Below are 20878 nucleotides of genomic sequence, written 5' to 3'. Positions count from 1 at the left end.
ATTTTAGGTATATACAATAAACATGTCGAAGAACAATTAATAAAAAGGATTAAAAAGATATCAGTATAAAAGTAACTATATATTTGGTGATGATTGCAGACATTTCTTAGATCAGGGACTTAACATAGCACATCTTGGAACAGTGTAGTAAAGTTGCTATTTTGTCAGGGATGTTATTGTTTTACCAAATGACAAAAAACATTGAAATTTGTTATCAGTATCAAACAATTGCTAGCTGTGATATGGATTTATGCATTAAGTTTTTCCCTTGTTTGTCGGTATGTCCCAAAATTTGTTTCCATTCTCTAAATATAGACTGCCATAACCAAATGTTATGAAACTCATACACAATGCTTATTACCAGAAAATACAGATCAAGTTTGAATTTTGGTTGTGTCGCTTTAACCTTTCTAGAGTTATGCCCCTTACGATTGGATTTTTTTTCGTTTCTGTTCTCTTTCTTTAGATTAACTCAATTAAACTTAAATACAATGCTTTTTACAACAAATACAGATCCAGTTTGATTTTTGGTGTTGTTGCTTTAACTGTTATAGAGGTATGCCCATTACAAATGGAAAAATTGCTAAATTTTTTATTTAACTGAAGTTTGCCTCAACCAAATGTTATGAGATTTAATCACAACTGTTATTACATGTACCACAAAACTCAGATCAAGTTCAAATTAAAATTGCTTCAATTTTAACGTATTTCAGTTATGTCCCTTTCTAACTTTATATGATATGCTTGTCGGGTCATCATCTGTGTTCATGCATCTGTGTCCCATGGACACATTCCCCATTTATTTCCCTTGTGCATTCTTCTGTTTCGAGCATTATTTTTGTGCTATGATCACTGAGCAGAGTTAAATGACTTCAACCCCTGGTCTTTCTGTTTCATCCCCTGGTCAAAACTTTTCCAAGGAATATCTTAGAGAGCCGTGGTGTAGTGGTTAGTGAATCGGACTACTAACACAAAGATTCCTGGTTCGATTCCCGTTTGGGATGAAAATTTCAGGAACTCAATTTTCGGCTCTCCCTTGACACCATTTGCGAGTATGGTCTGAAGGAAACGATGATAGTCCGTCTGAGGGGACGATAAATGGCTGACCCGTGTTAAGAGAGAGCCATATCTCTTGCACGTTGAAGACACCCTTGTAGATTTCGAAAAAGAGTAGGCTAATGCAGCTACAAAGCAGCACTCGCACCCGCAAAGTGGAAAGGGATTAATATAAGTTGTAAAACTTGTTTCCCAATCCACTATAAACAAATATGTTTAAACTAAGGAGAATCTTGAGTTTCCTTCAATTGATTAATAAAAACCTGACACCAATTGAAAATTTGCCATTGGGATTGGAAAAAAGACTTCTGTATTTGGGGTCAATAGGTCCAATTTTAGCCAGATCATTCTACTAAAATTAAAAATGCAAAAATTCTCTGATAAAATCTTAGTTGCCATTTCTTGATTAAAATGACTTATACCAATGGACATAGGAGGAAAGGAGAAGAAGCCAACTGATTCTTTTGTCAATAGGTCAAAGTTCAAAGTACATAGCTGTTATACAAACAAAATTTCTAAAACAAATGTGTTTCTGTTGATTAATTAAAACAAAACTATTAAGACCAATAGAAGTTATATATAGATGAAGAAAATAATTTAATTTATTTCGGGATATATAGGTCAAAGTTAATTTGCATTTTGAAATAAAAATATTTCTTTGAAACATAGTATATGTTTGAAACATTGCTGTTTAACTTAAGTTTTGGCTGCAGTTGGTGAACACTTTATGTCTAGCCTTTAGATCTTAAAGAAACGTGGGATGAGGATTTTTGCTATTGGTATCAAAATATTCAGTTGCGTCTTTTTTTCATATTTCAGACGAAAGAGAAGAAATTTTAGTAAACTAGCAACACAAGTGCTAAATGACTATTTTAATTCTCATTTGAGTAATCCTTACCCTAGTGAGGAGGCCAAAGAAGAATTGGCTCGCAAATGTCAGATAACAGTATCTCAGGTAACATTAGATTTATACTTTGTTTTAATTTTTCAGACGAAAGAGAAGAAATTTTAGCAAACAAGCAACAGAAGTGCTAAATGAATATTTTTATTCTCATTTGAGTAATCCTTACCCTAGTGAGGAGGCCAAAGAAGAATTGGCTCGCAAATGTCAGATAACAGTATCTCAGGTAAAAATGTCAGATTACTTTTTTCAGGCGAAATATCAACTGAATCTCCGATATCTTCGATGTACTGTAAAAACTGTTGTACAAAAATATCAAATAGCTGTAATAAAGTGATAAAATATAAGTTTTCCAGATAAATGTCAATTAACAGTATTTTTTTTAAAATTTTTTAATATTACTCAAGTCAGCTTTATCATTTAAAATGCAGTATAAAACAATTTATGAACACTAAGTGCCATCTACAACTGTGTATGAATAACACACAAATATGTTCTGCTCCTTCTGCACCATATTTGTCAGGTAAGTACTGAACTCTGTGCGCTCTCTTTTGCATTCATATTTGGCAGTAAGTTCTATAAATAGCAACCAAATATGTTATTCTAACCCTGCACCATATTTGGCAGAATGTTTATGAATAACAACCAACTATCATGAGTCTATGTAATTCTCCCTTTGATCATACCTGTCAGTAATAACTTGACACTGTAAGCTCCTTTTTGTCTTCATATTTGTCTGGTAGTTCATAAATAATTACCTAGCTCAGTATATAAGGTCCTTCTTCATTACATTTGACAGTGAAATTATGAATTTGAACATGAAATGGTATGCCTCTTCTACATTCATTATAGGCCCCCAAGTTTATGAATTTGAATCAGAAATGGTATTCACTTTCTACATTCATGTTAACTGTAGTTTTTATGCAATAAGAGTATAGGGTTGAGTAATTTAAATGAGTGTTACAAATCTTTGAGATAGTGAATTAATTGAATAAAATGTACTCTGGAAACTAATTCATTATGTGGTTGAAAAAATAGTTTTATTTCATTGGTCAATCTAATATGGTGAAATGGGACATGTTGGACATATTTTCATAGTGTTGAAAATATTTTTCAACAGAATTGCAATTAATAGCTTTAAAATTTATATCATCACATTTTGTTACCTCCTAGCTTAAAGAGAGAGAAAACCCATACTAATTGTACCTATTGGGTACAAAATGAATAAAATTTAAGTTGTTTTAATAGAGACTGTTAAACCGTCAGCAGACATTTTATTAATCAAAATAACACAGATGCGTATTTGTCCTTATATATTCCTTAGAAAAATAGAAATTTATGACCAATTTCAAAATTTAAAAAACCTTTAATTGGCCATTTCAATGTTCAGTATACCATAAAAATGACAACAAAATTAAAATTGCTGGTAGTGTTTATTTGTTTGGGTTATGATCTGTACACAAAGACTCCGTCATATAAATGACTTATAAAAGAAATATTTAATTTCCATGTGAATAGGAAAACCAACAGTTTCAGCAAATTTTATTATCACATAAACATTTTATAATCATTTGAGGCATTGGTGTGTAAATTCAGGTAACCCAATATATCAGTTGGATCATGTTTTCCAAATGCATTGATATTTATCCAACATGTGATATATTTATGTCATATTACTTCAGTTTGTACAAAAAGGACTTTCTTTCAATATTTGGGTTAAGCACTTTTACCAAACTGATACATTTAAAAGTATTGGAGCAAAAATGTCAGAGACAAGAAATTTTTAAATGAACAAATTATATCATTGCTATTGAGTCTGTTCTTTTCCAATTATGAAGTTTTTCTAGTGGAAATCTAACTTGAAAAAAATTAGATATTATTTTTTATATCACTACTCAGCCGAACCCAACCTGATTACAAGTGTAGTATAAAAAATGAAACATATATTACACGTTTATGATTTATTATGAAAAGATATACTGTATGTGAAAGTACCTTAGTTTGTGAAAAATTGTTAAAAAAGTCTCATGATATAAGTTATTTGTATAAAAGTTCCCCTTAGTAAAGGTATATGGTATATATTCTGTCTGTTCGATCTTGTTACCTGTTCATGTATTTTGCATATTTACACATGACTGAATGTGGTAAGTTGTGGAAATGCTATTACATTGCAATAAACTTTTTAATGGCTCATTTACCAATAAATAGGACAAACATAGGTTTGGTACTATCATAATTATAGACAACAATGGCAATAGTATATAATGAACTGGTTAAATAGGTTTATTTTACAGCTTTAATGATTAACAATAAAAAATGAATTATAAAAAAGACTATTGTCAATCCTAAAAAAATTCTTTTGTTTTCATATAAAAAATGATATAATAGATAAATGAATATTGAAATAATATTATATTATTAGGAAAGATAATTAAGCATGTGTACTTAAAAGAATTAAGGGAGATATGTTACAAAATATGTTGAGAATTTATAATGGAAGCAGAGAAAATTAAACAAAACATTATGTAGGTTTCATATTTCATTTATAAGTCGGAATAACATTGTGGGATATAATGGAAGTCTTTATTTACCCTGAATAAATGAAGAAGTAAATATTAAATACTGGAAAGTAATACAAAAGAAATCAAAATTTTAAAAGCAATTTAAAAAAGGTGTTTTTATACAACACCTGATTAAAATGAAACTGGAGACTTGATTTAACTGATACTGAATAGATTATATTCACTTTTCATTTCATTTATTTGAAGGGTGATAAGAAATCATATAATGGGGAAAAGGCGTAGTATTGTTGAACTTACCAATTTGTGTAAATGTGCAATGTATGCTGTTTAATTACACATCAATTATTAATCTATCCCAGGTTTAGTGGGGGGTGAATTACAATTATATTGGTTTCTAAGTACTTCTAATTACCAGTAAACAAAAAAATATCTGGAGGCGTTGAGAATGAGATATTATTTTTAATTGTAATGTCTAAATAGTGGAAAAATAGTGATTACACAATTTTCTGGGAATTTTTTTTAAATTGTACGGGAATTATTTTTAACCATATATTATTACATTTTACTTTGCTTTAGGCAATTCTGTATTCTATTGGTTTTATTTCAGGGTATATAAACATTGATTCATAGTAAAATCAAAACAAGTTGTAAGGCATGAAAATAAGATCCAAGTTGATACTATGTCCCTATAGATACCCCTCCATTGAAAAAGCATTATCCAACAACTGGATGATCTGATAAGTTTTCAGTTTCACAAGCAAATTGAAGGTTATTTTAGCAGATTTTTTTGTCTGGTTTAAATAGAGGTCATAATTACAGGTCTTAAGATGAAGATTAAGTTTCCTTGGGGCTTTCAAGGGAAGGAATTAAATGGGGTGATTCTGACAGGCAAATCAGTCATTGCTGACATCTAGTCATGTGACTTCTGTATCAGTTTTCTAAGTTGCAGGGCATCCTTGGGGTTCCTTGTGGAGGATTTTTTTTTGTATGTATGTAAAGATATGTAAAAATGAAAACTTAATCCATAAATGTTGATACAAATGGGTCTATCTTCTCAACGGCAATTGCATTTTTCCATTCTATTGACATTAAGTAGCTTGGTTCAAATAGAGGTTTTAAACATTTTTTTTAATCAATGAATGTGAACATCATTGATATCAATGCAGAATAAGAGACATTTGGATTAAAAAGGACAATAAGTTTGTTTAAATGCAAGATAAATTTTACAGTTTGTATGCAGTTGGGTTCCAAATGCTAGAAAATTCTTACACTTTATTGATTTTCAAAATCTTAACAACCCTGTATGAGGCCTCTACATAATTTATGTCATTTTGAAGGTAGAAATAGACAATTCTACATTCACTGATAACAGTTAAAATGTTTTAAATAGTTTGACTCATAGAAACTGTACTTGGTGTGAAACCAGACACTTACCTAAAAAAATACAAAGTAATATCTAAATAAAATGTAAAGAAAGAAAAAAGTTGTATCTCAGTAAGATGAAAAGAAAGACAAAGAAATATCTAAATAAGATGAAAAGAAGCAGTAGGTTAAAATTGAAATTCTTGTTTAATATTTAAGTATTTCTAGAAATCTATTATGGAAGTGTTTTTGTAAATTTTATGAGGTCAGTGAACTGAGTTTTTTTTCAAGATTTCTGGATGCTAGCAACTGTCATTTTTCATACACAAACCTTCAAGTCCTTCCTACAAATCTTCTATATTCATGATTTTCTGTATTTTGTGAGAAGAGGAGGATTTGAAGAATGCACTGTAATATACATATAGCCTCTTGCTTTATACCTATACAATGTATATCATATTCTTCTGGTTTTGTTTCTGTATGCCAGAAAAAAAGGTGGAAAAATAATGACAAAAAATTCAACTGGATGATTTTGGTTTTTCCAAGTGGTTCACTTGTTTCAGTTTTCAATGTTGACATTCTTTTCTTTGTAAATAACTTAGTGTTGCAGTCATGTAACACATCTTTGCACATTTCCAGTTTAGGGTTAAACTGAAGTCAAAGAGGTTGATTTTTTACAAGTCAATACCAAATCAGTGATGTTATCGGAATCATTTTGACCTAATTGGACCTAACTGATGTAATTGAAATTATTATTTCAATATTCTGCACTTACAAATGATAGAAGAAAAAAATTATACATGCCCCTTTAAGCTAATTTGATTAACTACAATGGACTAAGGGAAATAACTCAAAGTAAATTATTGGTTAAAATGTCTCATTGCTTACTACTATTAAGGGTATTTTTTTATGTGAAAAAAAACCTCAACGCAAATTCTTAGTGCTAAATCTGTAGATACTTTGATTATTTCTGTTGGAGTTGAAAATATTATATTATTTAATTTTGTATTAACAACTTCATTACATCTTTCAGGTCTCAAATTGGTTTGGTAATAAAAGAATTAGATACAAGAAAAATATAGGAAAAGCCCAAGAAGAGGCAAATATGTATGCTGCAAAGACAGCTGCTGCTGCTGCAGCTAATGTGGGTGGCCATGATGGTCAAGGTAAGACTAGGAAAACATCCATTAAGATTTCAATGGTCTTAAACTTCTAGAAGTAATAGCATAAAACTGTACCAATTTTTCTGCACCAGATGCTTATTTCGACAATCATTGTCTCTTCAGTGATGCTTGAGGCCAAAATATTTGAAAATTAAAAGCTTATTAAAATTGATGTAGAGCTATAAACCAAAATGGAAAAAATTTGCATGGGGGAGACTGCATTTATCCATTGTATGCAGAGTTGGGGTTATTGTAATTGTAATCGTTACAATTTGTATGTTACTTGGAAATATTTAGAAAAAAAAACTCGAGTGAAAAAAATAGATGATCTTTTTCAACTAAATTTTTAAGTCAATTTTTGCCACATGACCATACATCTACATATTTTTTGGTTGTAATGCAACACTGGCATTTCTAGTATCAAACAGGAACTGTATCATGTTTTTTGCCTAGATTGTGTAGTCTTCCTGGAAAAAAATATGGATACCCTATCGAAAATGCATTATAAATAATTGTGCTCTTGTAATCTATAGTAACAAATACACTAAAGATTCTTTTACAATTTGTTATCTAAGGGAGATAATTTAATTTTTTATTTGAAAAAGTTTACCTCCGAATTTGGTCATATTATTATTGGGACACTAATTTACATGAACTGATAAATATGAGACGTGAACAACCAGATTTATTAACCTGTTGCCATGGAAATTGTTAGAGTTTGATAAATATGGTTTATATGAAGCTGGATATGTTAAAGGACTTGGAAATCATATCTAATTTACTTTCAAATGGTATATTTTATTGCTTATGACTATTTGCTTTATACGTGTATAAAGCTGGCACAATAAAATAGGATGCTTAAAATTACAATTAAAATGATTATCTTTTTTTGAAAATCTAACAAGGAAATGTGGTCATCTTCAAATTGAAATTATAAGATGATTATAAAAATGCTTTTGAAAAAGTATACATAAGTTAATAAAATTATTTGCCAGTATTCACAGTCTTTTAGTTCTCTTCATACTTGTGTAAGATATTAAAATAGAAGATGCATGTTTTTCAGTTAAATGTTTGTCTGTTTTAGGTGCAGCAGGTTACAACCTTGGTTCATCCCAGTCTGGTATGGGTGGGGGAGGAGGAATGTATATGAATCTTAATGGCGATAATTACCAAAGTAGTGACAACTCGGTAAGTACACTCCGATAGACCTAAGTACACTCTGATAGACCGTAAATATTAGGGAGAAAGGAGTTACAAAAATCAATATAAATTGCAGCCTGATGGTTATCATTCTTAGATATTTTTGAAAGGCAGGCAATCCATTTAGAAAGCAGATAACACTCAAGATAGACAACTCTTAAAGTATACATTACAAATCTAAAAAGAACTCAACAAAGGAAATATTAACACACAACCAAAAATAACTTTAAAGAAAGATACATCATTAATTCAGAAACAACCGAAAAACCATACAACTGTACAAATAAAAAATATGACAATCTGGTGCAGGGATGATTGTTTTCTGTAATTTGAAAAAAATGTCTTAATTTTTTTCCGAGTTTTTTTCTTCTTTAAAAGTTATTGGACTTATAATTGAGAGCATAAACACTTTTTGAAAGGGGATGGAGATGTATTCATAAATATTTTGAGATGTTAGATAACTTTAAATTGAAAGCAAAATCATCCCTGCCCATGGCAATCTGAGAAATTTGTGACTTTTCTGTTGTTTTAAATATATGCTTGCTAAATATTTAGTGTATTGTCTATAATCTGTAATACTGTGCATGTCTTTGGCATGTATCATTAATTCCAGTAGCTTTCAAAATGATCAGATAAAGAAGCAAATGTGTTGTCTTCATTACAAAGTGAATGTTGATAATTAACATTTTGACAGTTACTGCATTATTGATGATGTGTAAACTAATTTGGTACACCATGTAATTTGATCATTTAGATTTGTAAGTTGCATGGAAGTATTGATTTGATTATATTATCATGAGAAGACTTGTACTTCAGCTAATAATAACAGAATTTGTTTGTTTTCTTTGTTATGAAATGTTTAATAGGAATATAATTGCTCATGTTAAATTATTGTTCTCCGGAGGAATTTATAATTGTTTGAAGCAACTGGAAGACAATTTTCTAAATTATAGCCTCAGGGTTAACTTTTTTTTGTAATAAAACCCCAGAAAATACTTTGTTGATTAGAAGATCGGAAAACTAAAAAATACTGATAAAAAAAATATTTAAAACATTTCCAAGGGAGAACAATTGCTTAATACAAGTCTTTTTATGTGTATTGTTATCTTTGGTTTTGTGGCATGCTGTGATTTTTCTGGCTTTATTGGGAGATAACCTTTTTTCTGACTTTAGAAATAACCCTGAAAACCTGACCTAACCAGTTGCTTTTGAATTCCTTGTAGGTTGAAGATGCTGGTTTTATGTGAAAACGTCTTGGCCTTTGGACTTGTATGAATAAATTGAGATAGACTTTCTTGCCTGGAATTTACAAGCACATTTTGTGAAAATAATTTTAAAAACTTTAGATTTTTGTTGTAAAACATTTATCTTGTTATGTCAAATCAAATTTTTATGTTATTAAATGGATTTTTAATATTCATTTTTGTTAGTTTTTATTTGTTTCAACATTTGAAGGGACTACACATGCATGTTGTATAAATAAGTTTTATGTCGGAATAAAAGAATTTTGTTGTTTAATTTTTTGGTGATTTAAAAGTTTTTCAGTTTTTTGTCTGAAATTTTTTGACCCATAAAATATCCTGTAAAAGTGAACAAAAGTCTTGTATGCCACAAAACTAGTATATATATGTTATAAATGTTGTATCTATGTATATATAGGAATGCCTTGTATTTTACAAACATATCTCAATTTAATTTACTCGTAAGAGAAAAATTAAGTTTTGGAGGGGGAAAAAAGCAAAAAAAACAACCCATTATTTTTAGACTTTACTGACGAAAAAAATCTATGCTAATTGAGATATATTTTCTGCATGTCTGATTACCTGTATTCTATATTTAGGTGAATACGTTACGGCATGTCATGCCTCAGTCGGCAGGCTACAGTAACGACAGCATGCATAATTCCTACGACCAGCCACAGGTTTCACAGGTACTGCATTCACCGCGTAGCTGAGTCATAAGAAACATTATACAATAAAAGAGAAATAGGGAGGGATATATAAAGTTGTGTGTGTTAAAATACACAATGAATTTTTTTAGAGAAATGTAGTCACAATATACTTAAATTTCTTTTCCATTTGTGATGTTTAACTGTTAAAAAAATGTACATGTAAATATATTGTCATGATTAAAGATGTAAAGATGTGTTTGAGTAACAAACAAAAAAGTTGAATTAATTTAAACATATTAATGAAAAAGATATGAAATAGATAATGCATTCAAACAAGGATATAGATTATTTAAGACTACATATTTTAATTATTGTAAAGTGTAGGGTCTAGATACTCTTAAACCAACGAGGATATCCTCTTAGTTTTGGTAACCAGGAATGTAGTATAATGTGGCTCATTTCATCTGTATCCAACTGTGACACCGAGTGCTATGTTGTTGAATGGTTGTTGTTTATTGCATGAACATTTACCCTTCTCTTTATCTTGGATGCAAATCTGACTGCCTTTGATTCTAATGAATATTTAACATTCAATATGATTGGAGACATAAAATTAAAGTTACTTCAACTTCTACACTTGAGTTTATTTTTGGCATAAGTTATATGGAAGTATTATTTAAGCCATTGTAAGCATTACATGCCTGTTGCTGTTCTGTATTTGTTGTTCATTGGTGCATGTTCGTGTGTAGTCTATTTCCCATGTTGTAATAGGAATCCAAACACAAAAAGAATGGGACTATAAGTCAACGTATCATTTCCTTGTCAATTTCAGCTACAGTAAACAAGACTATTCTGACTACCAGGAGAAGATTTAAGCATGTCATTCATATTTTGATATAAAGATAACATATTTTGTTGTTTGCTGAGAGGGTGCTGTAATTGCTATTAAAAGGACGTTGTGTGCCAATGTGATTTCGTAATTTAGAGGGACCATTCATTGGATTATTTCTCCTAAATCTAATACAGCTGTTATGTAAAACATTCGTTTATAAATGGAATTTAACTGAATTAAATCTTTATGAGGCATTAGGTAATATCACACTTGTCTGCTAAATAATAAAAGACAAGAATTTTCATTCTCTAACCATATGAAAGTAACTGATGTTTTAAGTTTTGGAAGAATAACAGAAAGTTTGACTATGACTTTTGTGTTGTGTTATAAGAGTTGTCTGGTTTTCTTTTTGGAAAGAGAGGATCTATTATTCTAATTCTTTCTTAAGTCATCTCCCGGGATCCCTCACCTCCTATGTTAGGCTCTAGGATTTCAGGGCTAACACCCACTTTTTGATAGCAGTATAAATTGCCATTCAAATTAAATAGAAATGAGTTGTAAAGTTGTAATCAGTTTATTTTTTCCCCATTTGAAGGGGGGAAAATAATAAATTTGCAGTGGTGTAATGCTGTGAAGGCAGATTGGTTATTTGATTGACATTTCAATGTATAGGATGTAGTTCATGAGTGAAAACATCTCAATATTTTTAGTGCTTAAGAGAAATTTTTAACCAATCAATTTGTTTTTTGTCTTCTAAGGTGTCTAATGGATTAAAATGAACATTTAGATTTTATGATATAGTGATTATTGTTTATTCTTCTGTTTGTTTGTCAAGTTGTCTCCCAAGTCAACAATTTATATTCTACTTAACCAATGAATGGATTTAACTTCCAGAGAATCTTAAATATCAATGGAACTGAGCTATGGAGCCGGGTATAAATTTTACGCTCTGCCCATATGTTCTGTTGTTTCATTTCAACATATTTTTGTGCCATATCATATATAGACAACTTTTCATGTTACATTGTCATTCATATTACATAGATTTTTACATCAAAACATCAACATAAATAATGTATTATGATTTTAATTTTTACAAATTTTAATCCTGTATATTTATAAGACAGAACAGATAAAGTATTTTTATTGGATAAATATTCTGTCAGTTTAAACCAAACTTTTACACTGGTTTTAATAATTTAACTTCAAATTTTAAGACTCGAAAAGTAATTCTAATGATCAAATTGATCTTTTAACATTCAAATTACATCTATTTTGTCATAGTTGAAAAAATAAATGTGGTATTGTCTAATTAAAATTTTTACATAAAAATATTTGAACATATTGGTAGTCAAATTCCTGGTAAAAAATATATAGGTGTCTTGGATATTTTTTGTCAATACTTTAAATGGTGTTCAATTATAGGTAGTAGTCTATTAATATAACATGGTTAAACCATTATATTTATCATCATCATTTGTTAATAGAGCACTTAAATGTGGATATATCATTGTCATGTAAATATCAAATAAAAGAAAAAAATCTGGAATTTGTGTTTATTAGTTGTGCCTTTATCCTACAGCAGAAAATATTGTGTTGTCAACTTGTACACATTAAATTAGAGACAAAAGATATGATCATACCTTATTGCTTTTGTTATATTTTTGGCGGAAAGTTGGCGATTATTTCTTGTTCTTGTATTAGGAATGGTTTAAAAACAGTTAATGTAACAGGGGAATAATTTTTCCTTTTTGCTCTTACCAGTAACCAGAATGAGTGTTAATTTGCTGAACATGCTCAAGGCAAGCATTTATCGCACAAACACACAAACACTTTATACAATTACATTAATGAAAAAGATTATGTAGTATGATTTCCAATGAGTCAATTATTTATAGAAATAGAAATAAGAACATGTATGAGTGCCAATGAGACAACTCTATATCCAAGTCACAATTTTTAAAAGTAGACAAAATAGGTCAAAGTATGGTCTTCAACACAGAGTCTTAGCTCACACGGAACAGCAAGCAATAAAGGGCCCTAAAAATTACTAGTGTAAAAAAACCATGAAACGTGAAAACCTGACATGCAAAAAGGTAAATTTCTTCAAATTTACAGGTCACCTTACAGCCTTAAGCATTAATGCTTAGATCATATGATGAGAACAGTTTAAGGTGAACACAAGGTCAATCATTCATAAAAAGTTGCAAGACTGTTTTTTTTTTAGCAGACTTCTTTACTTAAATCTGAAAATTTACCTGGAAGCCACTGAAACCATCCTTTCAGTATGTAACATAATTAGTAATGAACACCTAGGAAAAATAAAATGACTTTCACTGCTTCTATTCATGGTATATAATATATAATATCTATAAAACATTAACACTAATATTGTTCTATTTATAATTATTAAAACATTTCTGCTTGCTTTATTCTCAGTTAGCTAACTTAAATCTCAGCTCTTACAATCTGGTTTTAGTCAGTGGAGAGTTTATCATATTTACTTTCATTTATATTTGTTAATTTTTTATCCCTACTAATATTATTAATAAAATCCTGAATTTTTGAGTTTTCTCCACATCTTTTGACATCTCACAACGCATACATTAATGACACACATAACTTGCTTCATTTGGCATACTGCTTGGATATATTTTTAAATGTACTTTAAGTTCTTTGATTAAGTTTTGAATTATTAATTAACGATAATATTCAGAATTGTACTTCTGTATTTAGAATGTAATGATTTGCAGATTCTAATATATTTGTATTTCTTGCAAAGTTACTTATTGACTTCAAATTCATCAGATGAAGGAAGAATTAAATCAACCAGTTGTCACTTTCAATAATGAGTACTGAAAATCGAAATACTCACGAATCTGAAAATCATGAAGTAAAATATCCAGTGACTTCTATTTTAAGGTGCAATGAATAACAGAGGTGATGTGATTGGTTCTTTATCTTGCATGAATTACAAATGCATGCTTTACATTTTACTTGCATGTTCCTTCCCAAAATTAATGTTCCTTCCCAAAATTATTCAAAATTTGGCTTAATTGCTATGATTAGCTTTCCACGAAACATTGAAAAATAAACTCTCCACTGGAAACGTTCTAACTGTGACATTGTTTCTTGGGATCAATCACATCACTTTTTGTTTCAGGCCTCCCACAGAAGTCACGCTGGTTCCCCTATTGACCGTAAACCAGATGACAGCAGTGATAGCTTACAGGGAACATTTATGCAAAGTCTGGATCCTGCAGATCCTGGTTACTATGATCAGGTTGATAAAAATCCAAAAGTTTAGTCTACCAGACATTGGATCATTCTGTGAATTTATAACATCGTCATTAAACCTTGGCTTTAAGCGTGAATAATGTAAATGTACATTATGGTATTGCAGAATACTGTATCAGTAATAGTTGTACTTTAATTACTGGCAAAAACAAACAAACCGAAAGACGGACTTCATCACAATTAACATGTAATACATGCACTTTATCAAAAGAGTATATTAGTCCTAAGAACAGAACCAATGAGATCTTTAATTTCAACTTGACATCTGATAATGGAATCATGTACATGTTTTGAATAGTTCTTAGCATTGAATGATTCGTTAATTGTGAACAAAGTCTTACATTGTGTGGCATTTTTTAGTATACGACAGCATTTTTATTTATCATTTGTATACAATTTGCGCATTTTCAATTTTAATATAGGATTCATAGAAAATCTTGTTTAAAGACTAAATTATTTTTTTACTGCAATCATGAATAATCTTTTAAAATGTTTAATGTTTTGTAAAAGGCTTTTATGACAAAAGTGAAGTGTTAAATTTCATGGTTTGGTTCATATATATGGGTCAATATAATACTTCCATTGATCAACTGAATGAAGAATTGCATTAATTACTTATTCCGCTGTAGTGTGATAAAATAGAACATTTGCAAAAATTATATTTGCTGAGTACATTTTCATATTGAGTTCATGATTATGGTGGGTTTATGTTGGGAAGATAAAAGGTAAATTGTAATAGGTATTTACCAAAGAATTAATTGAATTCAATAATTTGACAAACTCAAATAAGTTCCTTGAATGAATAAAAAACACTTTTGCCAGCTATTTATTCCATGTTAAAAAATTGTGATTGAACCCATGTTGTTAAGTATGCTTTAAATAAATATAAGGTTTATCAGATCAGCCAAAGATCTTTAAAATTGCACTAACTTAAAGAATATTTAAGAAAAGTTTCAATATATATATATAGTGAACATTCCTTTAAGTGTGGTTTATCAGCACATTTTTTTTGTTGCTTAATGCGAAATAATTTATTTAATTTTAAGACATTATTATCATAATTCTGTATAATAATGCCTTCTTAAATTGTTTGAAAATTCTGAATGGAGAAATTTTATCTTTTTCTTGATTTCCTTGAATTTCATATGCAATTTCTTTTTAATGTTATATTATTTATTTTATGCTTTATGTGTTTCTAGTCTTGTTTAGAATCAGTTTTTATCTAGTCATTGTGAATCACTGCTGCTTATAGAGTTATTCCGTTAAAAATCTAGGAAAAGTGTCAGTGACATAATTGAGGTTTTTTTTTCTCACTTTCCTGATTAATTCCCTTCATCATTGGTGTTCCATAACTATCTGAATTTTGACGACTTAATAAAACATTTGAACCGAAAGTAACTGTTCAAAATTTAAAATCAATTCTAAGGATAGTTATCCTGAATATATCTACTAGAAATAAATATAAGTTGGAGCCATCTGATTTTAAATTTTAGGATTATATTTGTGATGACATTTTAACAAAACAGGCTTCCCGTGAATCTCTTATATTCATGTGTATCAAATTGTAAAATTTCATTTGGTAAATGGAATAAAATTATTGTTAATCAAATATGTAAAATTATATACTGATGCAATATTATATTATTCTTGCCAGTGAATGTTGTTTTTTTTTAAAAGAGGGACATTATTTTTTTCATTTGAATGGGGATGAAATATAGATAGTGAATTAGATGTCATTACCTATAGTCCAATGAGGAACTCAATGTATTAAAAATAGGAACATATTCAAAAGTAGTAATGTGTTATAGGAGTCAACGACCAAGAAAATGGTTGCTGACATTTGTTTCTTGAAAATTTAAAAAGAGTAATAAAAAGAGACGAAAAGAAGACCTGTGTCACCAATAGCAACGTTGTCAGCAAGTGTTGTATCAGTAAAAAAAAATAAGATTCATGGTGAATGAGAATTCAAAGGCAAAGACATATTTGCTGGATTTAAGCCTCCAACATAGACTTATATGTGCTATCCCTTTTACTTCTCACGAACATCCATATTTTAGAAAAGAAAATTGAAGGTTTTGAGAATCATCAATGATATTGCTTATCTTATGTTTCGATTGCTTCATAGGTTAACCGTTATTAAACAATATTGTTTAGTAGCAATGAAACCTAATATTAACCTTTAACCATACCTAGCTGTGTGGTTGAATTTATATTAAGATGGAGCATCATAAGTACAACAAGTGAAAATTTGGAAGTCATCATATCAGAACAAAACACATTCAAAACATTAAAATTTTCCCTTTCTACAAAAAAAGTTAATCTCTTGGACTTATTCCAATAAACGGCATTATTTGTGTATTGAACTGTAGAAATAAACATCCCATCTAAGATGTTTCATAAAACTATAAAATTAACATGAGAATATTGCAGACATTTTATTAATAATTTAATAATAATAAAAAACAGTTTAAGCGAAACACCGGAAAAAATATCCACTGAAATATATTGGAAATTCAATACAAATACAAGTACCAAAGGCGGCATACTGAAAATACAGCTGGAATGTAATATGTAGCCTACCAGTAAAGAAAGAGCACTTCCTCATATTGTCGATCAAAACCATAGACAATCAGGTAAATGAAAAAAATTGAATAGATAAATAAAAAAAATTTGCAGTACTGTATAAAAAGCTTATATCCTAAATGGAACAGTTGCAGTCCGTTTTTACATCAGAAACTAGTTACCCAATACAACAAATAGAGGTTCGCCCACATCCATAAAAGAGTATGGAATCAGGGAAGTTATCTGAGAGAAAACAACCCGATCAAAGAGCAAAACTTAGGCCACCTATGGGTCTTTAACGCAGCAACAAAATTTCTTGCTTCTGGAGGCGGGCTTCAGCTGGCCATTAAACAATAATGATCAATAATGTATACCAAGTTCAGTGAATGGACGACACAGTGATACCAAAACACAAAGTAACAAAAATAACAACAACAAAAAACACGCACACAAGATATGTGTAGATACAAGTACATTGTCTTCGGGAGGAGATTAATCCTCGGAGTTCAGTATTTTTGTTTTTACTTTTTATCCTACTTTGTAAAAAATCACTGATTTAAACACAAAATTCTTTGAAACTGACATTATCAAGATGCTTGACAGACAAAATGTTTGTTACGTTTGGACATGGATTTGTATATTATACAAATCCTTGATTTGGAGGATGTGCTTATTCCCCCGCTGTAGCGGAGGGGGCATTAAGTTTTACCCTTGTCCATATGTCGCGAAGTTGTTTTCCGTTCTCTAACTTAAATTTGCCTCAACCAAATATTATGAAACTTATACATAATGCTTGTTACCACTAAATACAGATCAGGTTTGAATTTTGGTGGCTTCACTTTTACCCTTTTCGAGGTATATATAAAAAAGAAGATGTGGTATTATTGCCAATGAGACAACTATCCACAAATTACCAAAATGACACAGACATTAACAACTATAGGTCACTGTACGGCCTTCAACAGTGAACAAAGCCCATACCGCATAATCAGCTATAAAAGGCCCCGATAAGACAATGTAAAACAATTCAAACGAGAAAACTAACGGCCCTATTCATGTAAAAAAAATGAACGAAATATGCCCCTTTACAAATGGAAAAAATGGTAAATGTTTCATTTCCATTCTATGACTCAAGTTTGCCTAATGTTATGAAACTATACACAATGCTTATTACTACAATATACAGATCAAGTTTGAATTTTTGCGCTGTCACTTTTACTGTTCTGGAGTTGAGCCCTTTTCAGATGGACAAATTGCTGAAAAAAAATCAAAATTGTCAATCAAGTAATTTGTTTAAAATTGGAGTTATCTTCCTTTGTCGATGATTATAATAAACTACAATCAATGCTTTTTAAAATCGTCCTTCAAATTTTGAATTATCTTTCTTTGTCCCTAATAGTAGTTGAATCAACTACAACCAATGCTTTAAACAATGCAATATTCAATTTTACTACCAACTGATAAATTAAAGCAATCTTTACCAGTCAGTGCTTACAAGCACTTGGATTACCATTCTGGGTCATATTGCAATTTTTTTTCGTTTCTGTTCTCTTAGATTAAGTTTGTATCAATTAAATGTAATGATATGAATATATAATGCTTATTACCACTAAACTCAGTTTAACTTCAAATTTTGGCAGCTTCACTTTTAAAGTTGTGTCCCTTTATAATGTTAAATGCTAGCGGGGCATCATCTGTATCCTTATGGACACATTTCCCATTTATTTTTCAACAAACTATCGACATCCAAAAGGAAACCAACTGTGCCCCACTTCTTGCCGACTTGTTTCTTTGTTATTTCAATAAGACAGACTTCATACAGAAACTTCTTAGGAAGGACGAAAAGAGGTTAACAGTATCCTCTAACTTTTACTGTCCGCTATATATGTGATGTACTCTTACTTAATAATTTAAAAGGTGACTGTTGAACGCATCTTTCCCATCGAACTTGAGATGAAGAATACAACAGATACAGTCAATCCTGTCCATTTTTTAACTTTCCATTTCCAACAGTAGCAACATTCCAGCAGCGCCTGTATAAGTAGTATATAAGTTGCTCTGGATATTGTTCCTTGATCATAAACAAGCTTCTGTCCAAAGTTTTTAAAATTCCATTAAGGTTATATAAAAGTAATTGATGTTTAAAATAAAAAAAAAAAAAAAATAACCAAACAGTCTGAACCTACATGCTGACGCCAAAAAAGGAATCTGTAAAAGATAAGTCTCGCTTTTGCGTCATAATATGTCGCAAGTTTGACAAAAATCATTTGCAAAATGCTTCACTCATCAGATCGAAAAAAGCATTAAAGCAACTATTACAAAAACGACAAAGATACGGAGTAGAGATATGAGAGTACTCTCAAACTAGTTAAAAGTCTATAACTGATAATCAAAAATCATGTATCATGGACAAAAATATCAATCATGCAGTACACACCCCAACACCTAATGGATTTTGAGTAAAGACGTCATTAGAAGATAGAGACCTGACATAGTGCAATGCCAAAATATAGGTATCGACAAAATGTAGGACCCTGAATTTACATATGTGTATAAAAAAAGTATTTAGTTTAGTGGGTATTTAATAGTTTTATTGAAACTGAATAAGATCAATATTTTTTCCAATAAAAACACTTTAAAAAAATGTAATTATTAATACAGCGTTGATTCGGTAACTTTTTGAATAAGTTTACTTAAAAGATCGATAAGTTTATCCAGATCGTGTCTAAAATATTTTTGTCTGTCAAATTCGGAAGCCTCTTCAACATGTTCAATACATATTTTCTTTTAAAAAGTCAACAGCCATCTTTGATTATCTTACCATGGCAAAATGAAATTTAAACAACATAGAAATTGAATAGGTTTATTATATAAATATAAATGTATACAGTCGGTATGATCACCCCAGTAACGAAATACAAGCCTATAGATACATTTCCACGAACCTTTAGCAGTTCTGAATTTGGCACTTAATGTAATTGTAGAGTGGGCATAAAACCAGTATTCTTACCAGGTTGGGTGCTAGACTTGCTGTTTTCTTTTTCTCAAGCGTACTTACTTGTTAAATTATAAATGTCCGAATTCGGAAATGCAAATAAAATAAAATCTCTTTTATACATTTTTCGGATGGCTGCTAAATATTTTGGTGGTATATGGGAAAAATATTTCTTTGTAACCTTTGTTGTTGTCTTGCCTTTTTTTTTTTTAAAGAACAACGCTCGTCTTGGATATTTAACTTCTTTGGCGCCGATATGAGAAAATCAGCGTACTCCGTTTTTAAGTTTTCGAACATCCCCATATAATTGTAATTGATCGTTGCCCAGTGAAAATTGTGATTTTTAGTCAAAGTTATATATTTTAGAAATTCCAAAAAAGTAACACTGTCTCCTCTTTTCTTCTCACTCTCTGTGGCATTGGGTCTAAATTTTGATATAATTTGGGTACCATAAGTTTTATGTAATTGAATATTGTTCACGAATTTACTTCTGTATGCTGATAATATTCGTTCAAACGGGTTGTGAACATAAACTACTTTTGTATAATTTTTTAATCGAAAATCGATTTTATTCTTGTTGTAATGTTGCAATGTTTTATAATGTTTATTCATTCTATGATACATGGCACGTTGTTTATTTTTTGTAATCTTTTTTCTGTAAATGTTCCCGATAATTGTAAAAATATCCTTCTACATGATGTAGAAGATACTGCTGGAATCAAGCACATCAAAAAACGATACTTATCGCTCACAATGATACGATGTAAGACGTGCTTAGGCAAAGCATGTACCGATCTTCGTTTTTACTCGAATTTGACACATTTTCTTCGCACGTGGTCAAATGTTTTCTGATTTCTACTTTAAACTTATCGAAGTCCAATGTTGAATTATAACAGTGCTGAAATGAAAGAGACTTGTCAGTTGGGCTAAGATTCCTAAAGATATTTTTAAACCTATCAAATCTTCTAAAACAATTATTATCTTTTAGGGTCGCATAAAATATTGCTCACATTAAAGACGACACTACACAACTAAGATCTTATGGAAATTTTGTGTTTGAAGTCCAAAAGTAGCGTTTAAAAAAAACCCACCCATGA

The 20878-nt window shown here is 30.1% G+C and overlaps 1 protein-coding gene across 8 annotated transcripts in view; it reads left to right on the top strand.

Annotated features, from left to right (window-relative positions):
• The window catches only part of LOC134706789 (pre-B-cell leukemia transcription factor 1-like), a 28496-nt gene extending 12614 nt beyond the window's left edge, over nt 1-15882 (top strand). For 4 of the 8 annotated variants that reach the window (XM_063566068.1, XM_063566067.1, XM_063566065.1 and 1 more), the window contains 5 exons: nt 2048-2183; nt 6875-7007; nt 8089-8192; nt 10045-10134; nt 14091-15882. In XM_063566068.1, coding sequence (XP_063422138.1) covers nt 2048-2183; nt 6875-7007; nt 8089-8192; nt 10045-10134; nt 14091-14234 — 607 coding nt within the window. In that variant the 3' untranslated portion in view covers nt 14235-15882. Of the gene's footprint in view, nt 1-2047; nt 2184-6874; nt 7008-8088; nt 8193-9427; nt 9625-10044; nt 10135-10927; nt 12477-14090 lie in introns of those variants that run through there. The other 4 variants (XM_063566069.1, XM_063566066.1, XM_063566071.1 and 1 more) reach the window with 4 other exon arrangements.
• Nucleotides 15883-20878: the final 4996 nt, after the last annotated feature.

This window comes from Mytilus trossulus, chromosome 2 (genome assembly GCF_036588685.1).
Source record: "Mytilus trossulus isolate FHL-02 chromosome 2, PNRI_Mtr1.1.1.hap1, whole genome shotgun sequence".
Taxonomy (NCBI): Eukaryota; Metazoa; Mollusca; class Bivalvia; order Mytilida; family Mytilidae; genus Mytilus; species Mytilus trossulus.
This window is presented reverse-complemented; position numbering and strand designations above follow the sequence as displayed.